The 8,260-nt window shown below is 37.0% G+C and overlaps 1 protein-coding gene across 1 annotated transcript; it reads left to right on the forward strand.

The window, feature by feature from the left end:
• The first annotated feature begins 454 nt into the window (after positions 1-454).
• On the forward strand, positions 455-2,113 carry LOC149650571 (uncharacterized). Its single transcript, XM_089849149.1, has 8 exons — positions 455-534; positions 622-944; positions 1,032-1,117; positions 1,193-1,303; positions 1,374-1,588; positions 1,657-1,725; positions 1,782-1,877; positions 1,957-2,113. Exons 1-8 carry the CDS (start codon positions 455-457, stop codon positions 2,111-2,113), a joined length of 1,137 nt encoding a protein of 378 aa, XP_089705275.1.
• The last annotated feature ends 6,147 nt before the right edge of the window (positions 2,114-8,260 follow it).

The following is an 8,260-nucleotide window of genomic DNA, read 5'->3' on the forward strand; positions in this document are numbered from 1 at the left end:
ATGGTTGCAATTTAGGGAGGGGGTTACAGAGTCAGGACCAATAAACTTAATGACTCATGGGACAGACAAGGAGATTGGTTAAAGAATTTTTAGCTTTCCGATGCTTTTGAAATGAAAGCAATAGCTTTTTACTGTTTTTCTACTACAAATTTGTCATAGCGTTGGTGTTGGGTAAAAAACTGAAGAAGTACAGTCAAAACAAAACTGGAGACTTCAGTTACGGTTTTAATATCCATTAAAAGCACTCAAAACGGTGTATCCCTCCCTCTAGGCGCCTGGCAGGGGGATGACACTGAGCTAAGAGCAAAGTAGTCCATACAAGAGCGCGACCAGAGGGAGGGATACACCGTCTACACCCCCTCTACCGCTAGTCCCGTTACTAGTCTATAGCCTTAGATCGTTGTTGGGTGATGTACAACCTTAGCACATTGGAAAGCACACGGACTAATGCAAAATGATTTTTGCCTTGTTTGAGAATGATAAAATAAAGGGTCTAGATAAAATTCATCCCCTCTCACCTTTAGAGAAAACGATGTATAGACATGGAGACCGGGGGAGTTCTCGCTAGCGAGCATATATCATTATTATTAAATTGGGCATGAAATTGTTTTTCACCATCAGCTATCAGCTTCATTTTTTGAAGCCAGCTGTTGATGTTTTCTGGGAGAGGACGCAAAAAGAAACTTTCGAAGAATTGTCGGGAAGGATGGACAGTCCAGGGCATTCCGCCATGTTTTGCACGTACACTTTGGCAGATACTGAATCAAAGAAAATCATAGCTATATCCAACAAAGACGTTCGACATGCTGAAGGGAAAAGCCCGAACATGGAGCTCCTGGCTTTCAAAGGTGCTTCCAAAGAGGTTCTGGAGCTTGGCGCCCAACACAATGTCAAAGTGTTGGAAGTCGTCACAGATGCTCATTCGGCAATTTCAGCTGAGCTAAGTTAGTTTGAAGCACGACATTAACGTTTGGCGATTTTAGAATGCATGGTATATTTATGAAAAAAAATTTATTTGCGACTATTCGTAGGGAAGGAGGATTCTTGTTTGCCAGGTGTAAAACACTCGTGGGACACGTGGCATGGTGGCAAAATAATATTAAAGAGATTGAACGAAGTAAATATGTTTCCATTTTTAAATCTCTTGTCACACCCTTTATTAAGTGAATGAAACAGAACGTGTTTCATGTAGATTGGACTGAAATCTAAAGAACATAGAGATTTATGTCACTGGGCTCCTCTACTACGTAATCATTTCTGGTGGTGCTCCAAAAATTGTCAAGGACAGGTCTTCACTATGAAGGTATTGTGCTATGATTACCTTGAATGAATCTTGAAGAACAGGTGGTCAATTGAAATCCAAATATTTATAGAGTTTGTGGTTGACTTGTCTCCACCATGTTATCAACGAGCATGAGTGGCACTTGGAGATAGGCATGTTCAATCATTGCGACCATGAACCTTTAACTGAAGAGCAGCTGGAAAAACACCCCTGGTTACAAGCCAACTCTCCCACTTTCTTAAAATTAAGAAGCGAAGTTATGAGGAAGTACCTCTTGAAAAATATGGGATACTTCACAAACTTTAGGTATGCGTGAGTACATAGAGAGATGAACTGTACCACCATTCATCACGCGCAAATCTTGTTTGTTACAGGCACACAGGCTTTCTCGAAAGTTACCACAGTCTAATTCTAATGTATGCCCCAAAAAGAATCGCTTTTGGGTATGTCTAACTTTGTTTCCATCGTAATCACATAGTAATTTTTGTCTGTGATGTAGCTACTGGGGCTACCAAATAAGGATTAAATTAGCCGCCATAGACCACAACAAGCACTGTGGAAGGCCTCGGGCTTATAGACAAGATGGACAGCCAAAGTAAAATTTCATTAATATACTTATTATAGCCTATGTGTTTGTGAAATAAGCATAACGGTCATAAATGTGTGGATTCCAGAGATACACGTGCCTACAGTAAACGAACGCAGGCATGGTACATTGTGCCAATATATGAGAAGAAAAAATATTCTTATATTCCGGAATTAATGCGGATCATTTTCGAACAGAGGGGAAACTTCAAGGTAAAAATAAAATCTGTTCTTTTTCAGCTATAAATTTATTATGATTTCTAGGGGTCATTGAAACAAAAAGTACCACTGGATGCTGATCACCCGTTAAGGATTGCCAAAACCAGAGGAATGGTAGAAGCCTCTTCAAAGGAGGAATTAAGAGAGAAACAGATATCTCGATTTTAAATAATAAGTAATAACTAAATTTCTTGGGAAATGACCGCAAAGCGACCCCCCACCACCCTAATAACTCGTAAGTCATAGGAAGGGAAATTTGCGGTCATCGTGCACTGTCAGTCCTTGAAGGGAAATGAAATCACTTTTCTAATGTCAAAAATAAACTTCAGCAATCCACGAAATAAGAAGTTTCGACAGTTGGAATGCTGAGGAATCAACGCTTATTAGGCTTGGGATCCTAGACATAAGAGACCCAACAAAGGCTTGGCATCCTAGACATAAGAGACCCAACAAAGGCTTGGGATCCTAGACATAAGAGACCAAACAAAGGCTTGGGATCCTAGACATAAGAGACCCAAGAAAGGCTTGGGACCCTACACATAAGACACCTGAAAAATCCATCACCACCCTCTTCTTTGGACCAACGTTAGTCGTCCTCATCACCAACGGGTAGGTAAGATGGTGCCTGCATGACACAATCACTGCTATTTAGTATCAGCTCTGGCTTGATATTGATGGCCTGAAACTGACGAAACAGTTTGTTGATGGTCCTTGCAGGTCTTGAGCTAGGGACCTTGTAATGGATGCAGCGAGATGGCGTCATTTGGCATTAGTGACCTTTCATCCCGCATATACCCGCTTAGTCGGTATCAGTTAGGGGCGGCATGGTTTGGGCTGACTTGGCGGTATACCGATGTCTCCTTGGTCACTTAGATGGACAACACATCCCCATACGATAAAGGACTTCAACCGTCGAAATAAAAGAGAACCAAAGCACGTAACGTATTATTACTTATTAGACTCTAAACTTGGCCTTAATACATCAGTTCAAGGGGCCGGATACCTTCCCGCAATTGGAAGCGCCTGAGGAGTTATCCACATCGGAGGTATCAGCGTGGAAGAACCTGCATACCAATGTACCGTTACCATATCTGGATGAGGAATGTACCGAACGCCCTGGAAGCGGAGTCAACATGATGCGCTAGTATCGAACGAGAAGCCTAAGTTCCTGTGCCACAAGCAACCAAGATAGAACCCGAGTCGTACTGTATCTTAAGCGATCATACAGGCTCGAGAAGAGATGCTGTAAAGGAGTTTTCCTCCGCGGTCTAACCCGGTTTCTCCTTTCCATAAAAACTTGTAGTGGTTAATGGTACTAGTTAGTATGCTGTGGCATAGGGGCTAGCCACCACCCCTCTATGCAATGTAAAGGGACCCACCCTAAAACAAGCCACAGGCTTGTTTTAGAAATCCCTTCATAGACAAAGCCTAGTTATTATTATTAGTCCATCAGAACATATTAATCAAAAATGTCTTGATTAGAATCAAGACCTAAAAAGTATCGATAAGACTGAGGTTATCACTTGTCTGAAGGATCAGATATTAATTTTTCTTTTTTACTGAAACTTAAATGCATGCTTAAGAAAAAACAACGTTCCATTACCGTTTTCCGTTGAAATAAATTATTTTACTGGTAATCAATTTCAAAAATTTACTTATCTCGGCATTTCGACCACAATTCCATTCCCCGAAAACATTTTATCATTACATTAATTACTTTTGGGAGAGTACGTGTATGATTTTGCGTTTTAAAAGGTTCCTAAAGACGTTACATCCCCATTCGTGACCGGCACGCTTCGCAGTGGAAAATATTAATTATTCTAAAACCAATGGCGCCAAATTCAATAGGGACACTAAGATTTTTACTCGCGGTTTTGCAAAATGATGTAATATCAAGTGTACTTTAGTCAACCGTCGTATTGTTCTTTCTCATAGTTCAGGGCATGATCAGTGTTACTGCCCAATTTCTCTCTCTAGTTTCTAACAATGGTTAGAGACTATTCGATATGGCACGGACAACGTTATATACATTTGTAAATTCTAAGTAGCACAAAAGGAAAACAAATCCAATTTTTTTATATTTTGGTTTCCATTAAATAAACTCATGATAGTAGTTATAACGAACAGAAAGTCAAGGGAATGGCACCGGTAATGAGCAGCAAAAAGAGAGGAAAGTTTGCTTCAAGTTAGCAGAGGGACATAGTAGTGAAAATGGTAATTTAGAATTTTGTTCGTTCAAACCTTAATATATCATGAAAAATTCAAGTGAGGAGGCGGCACTACCAAGAAAGATTGATTTTGGCAGATAACAGCGAAAAAATTATGTTCTACACACACAGGGACTATGGGAGAGTTTCTAGGCCGAGGTCGCACATGATGAAATTTCAACTCCAGTTTACATCAATTCTGCCTGGTCGTACTAGTGGCAGGTTAAGCTATAGTTTGCTCAGGTGCTGTTAGTCTCGAAAGGGTAATATAGTGCTTGAAACTTTTAAAAGGTTCTTGTCATGGCTAAACAGACCGCTATTACAGTTTTTTTTATTGTTTTATAGGTTATTTTGACACGTTATCTCCCAAAAGTAATTAATGTAATGATAAAATGTTTTCGGGGAATGGAATTGTGGTCGAAAAGCCGAGATAGTTAATTTTTGAAATTGATTACCAGTAAAATAATTTATTTCAACGGAAAACGGTAATGGAACGTTGTTTTTTCTTAAGCATGCATTTAAGTTTCAATAAAAAAGAAAAATTAATATCTGATCCTTCAGACAAGTGATAACCTCAGTCTTATCGATACTTTTTAGGTCTTGATTCTAATCAAGACATTTTTGATTAATATCTGTTCCTTCAGTCTTCATTTTAATTAAGAATGTTAAGAAACTGTTTTACATTTTCAAAATCTGCACTAAGCAGAAGCATAGTATCATATTAGCCCCCGAGAATTGGCCGAGCCCTATAAGAGTCAGGCGTTACGTGGAAAGGGCTCCAAACACTTGCACCAAATGACTTCCCAAACCAAGTTTACTAAGTTTACCTTCAAGTTCTAATACTCATAATTTTATGGGAAAAACCCGTATTAAGGGGCTATACATTGGTCACGTTAATATAAGGAGTCTTAAAATCCATATTACTGATATAGTTAATATATTGTTTAAACATAATATTGATATTTTGACGATCACCGAAACATGGTTATCTGCTCTCATACCAGACCTTCCTCTAGCCATTAACGGATATACTTTAATTAGAAAGGACAGAATTAACAAACGAGGTGGTGGGATTTGTGTCTATTATAAAGATCATTTAACTATAAATATAAAATCTCTTGGATACACACAGCCCAAGAGTTCATCTCTTGAATTTTTATGGTGCTCTCTATACGAAAAAAATACAAAACCTACTAATATAGTATGTTGTTATTGTCCGCCAAATCTTGAATATAAAACCACATTCGAAGACTTAGGTACAGTGATCGCACTCATACATGAAGACACCACTCAAGAACTTCTTATTTTGGGCGATTTTAATACTGACTTAACTCAAACGCAGACTCCAAAAACCAAATCACTGAAGGCAACATTAAACACATATAGTCAACTGATCACCGAACCTACACGAATAACTTTAACTAGTGCAACTCTCATCGACCGCTTCTATACTTCTCACCCTCAGAACATTAAATATTGTACTGTGATTCCCAATGGTGCATCAGACCATGATTTAATTATGTGCATTCGCAAAAAATCGTGTCCACGACCGCAAAAAATTATAACCAAAATTAGAAATATGAGGCATGTTCGGGTGAATGATTTTATAGTATCCCTTACGACAGACTTAGAGAAGCTAAATATTATTGAAATTAATCAGGCCGTCACTCAGTTAAATGATATATTGATGTACAATTTAGATAGTTTTATGCCACTAAAGCAATGCCGTAAATTTATTAACCAACCACCATGGCTCACTAACGAAATAAAAAATATAATGCACGAACGTGACATTGCAAAAAAGAAATCCCATTTAAACCCTTCAAAACTATTAACGTATCGGAACCTAAGAAATACTGTTAATTTAATGGTTAAAAAATCTAAAAATAGTTTCTTTAAAGATAAGGTTGCCAAATCACCTGATTCAAAAAGCATTTGGAAAAGTTTGAAACCATATATAAAAAGTAAAAATAACACTGTCACATCCCTGTTAGTTAATGACAATATAGTTACAGAAAACAACGATATTGCGAGATTATTTAACGACCATTTTACCAAAAATCAGGCCATTCAAAAAGTTGACCCGTACTGTTTTACTCCTTTCAATCATGAAATATCAGAATTCTGTTTTCAGGAAGTTTCAGAAGATATGATTTTCAATATATTAAAGAAACTCCCAAATAGTAGAGCCATAGGTACAGACGGCATCTCAGTCTGCCTGTTAAAGGGTATAGCAATTCTTATCGCCCCAATTCTAACCAAAATTGTTAATCTATCATTTTCAACTGGAACCTATCCAGAAAAATGGAAAGAAGCTAAGGTGGTACCACTTTATAAATCAGGTGATCATATGGATTTAAATAATTATAGAGGTATCTCTATTCTTCAAACCATGTCAAAAGTTATAGAAAAATGTGCACACCACCAAATTATGAAATTTGCCCTCGATAATAGTCTGTTTAACAACATGCAATCAGGTTTCGTGCCTGGACATTCTACATTAACTGGGACAATAAATTTACATGAACGAATAATTGACGGACTAGAACATGGTAGATACGTAGGCATAGTTTTCATCGATCTTTCTAAAGCTTTTGATTGTGTTGACCACCAAATCCTCCTAAAAACACTTAAAAGTTGCAAACTCAATAGTTCCTCGATTAAATGGTTTAAATCTTACCTCGAGCATCGTAGACAACAAGTGTATCTCAATGGATGTTATTCTAACTTCGAACATATTAGAGCAGGGGTGCCCCAGGGCAGCATATTAGGCCCCTTGTTATTTAATTTATATACCAAAGACAACCACCTAGCGGTGAAAGAATCTGTTTTACTCGAATATGCCGATGATGAGGCTATAATTAATTCTGATGGCGATGTGAAATGCCTAATCTCCAAACTGGAAACAGACATAAATGCGTTGAAAAGGGCACTGCTGACAATTGGCCTTAGAATTAATGTTCAAAAAACAGTCTTCATGATATTTTCTCCATCGCAAAATAAGAAACTGGACGTTGAGAACATTAAATTCTTAGGAGCCACTGATATACAAAGAGTCTCTGTGGTCAAGTACTTGGGCATATATATAGATGAAAACTTAAACTGGGTTAATCACATCGATTACACATGCAAAAAATTAAAAAAAAGAATTTGGATGCTATACCCCTTATTTTGTGCCCTTGATAAAAAATCCCTTAGCATTCTATATAACGCTTTGCTCCAACCAATCTTTGACTACTTAGACATATTATATGGCACTGCCTCTAAAACTAACTTAAAGCGACTTCAAGTATTACAAAACAGTTGCGCGAAGCGTATTTTACGAAAAGACAAAAGATTCTCGGCTACGGAAGCAAGGTCTGAACTTGGGTGGTTGGATTTGTCCAAAAGACAGGAGTTACATATTTTGAAATTTATGTTTAATATCATTAACGGTGAAGCACCAAATTATATAACTGATATATTTCATAATGCCCTCAATGGCCCTAAAAAACATATAACCAGAGGTAGTGAACATAATCTTTATGTTGAAAATTCCCAAAATAAATTTACACAGAAAAGTATTAAAAGTAGAGGCGTGAAGTTATGGAACTCTTTGCCAGAAGTAATTAAAAAATCAGACACAAGGGCAACTTTTATAAATGGAATGTTAGCCTTCTTGAAAAATGATGCATAATGATTTGAAATTTATATTATTTATTTATATTATTTATTTATATTATATTGGATTATAATTTAATTTGTCGGGACTCTCTTGTAAACCAGATCTATCTGAATGTGAATATCCCTATTAAAGCTTATTATTATTATTATTATTATATATAAAGGGGACCATAACTTTAGCTCAATCAGACATTTATTTATAATGATACTTAAAAAAAACGTAAATCAATAAAAGTTTGTATTCTTATTGTAATTAACATAATACCAATTTTTTACCCCAGAAATAGGACCAAGTTGACAATTT

The sequence above is a fragment of the Phalangium opilio genome, unplaced genomic scaffold (assembly GCF_054372755.1).
Source record: "Phalangium opilio isolate 3A_F unplaced genomic scaffold, DU_Popi_V2 ptg000086l_1, whole genome shotgun sequence".
Lineage (NCBI taxonomy): Eukaryota > Metazoa > Arthropoda > Arachnida > Opiliones > Phalangiidae > Phalangium > Phalangium opilio.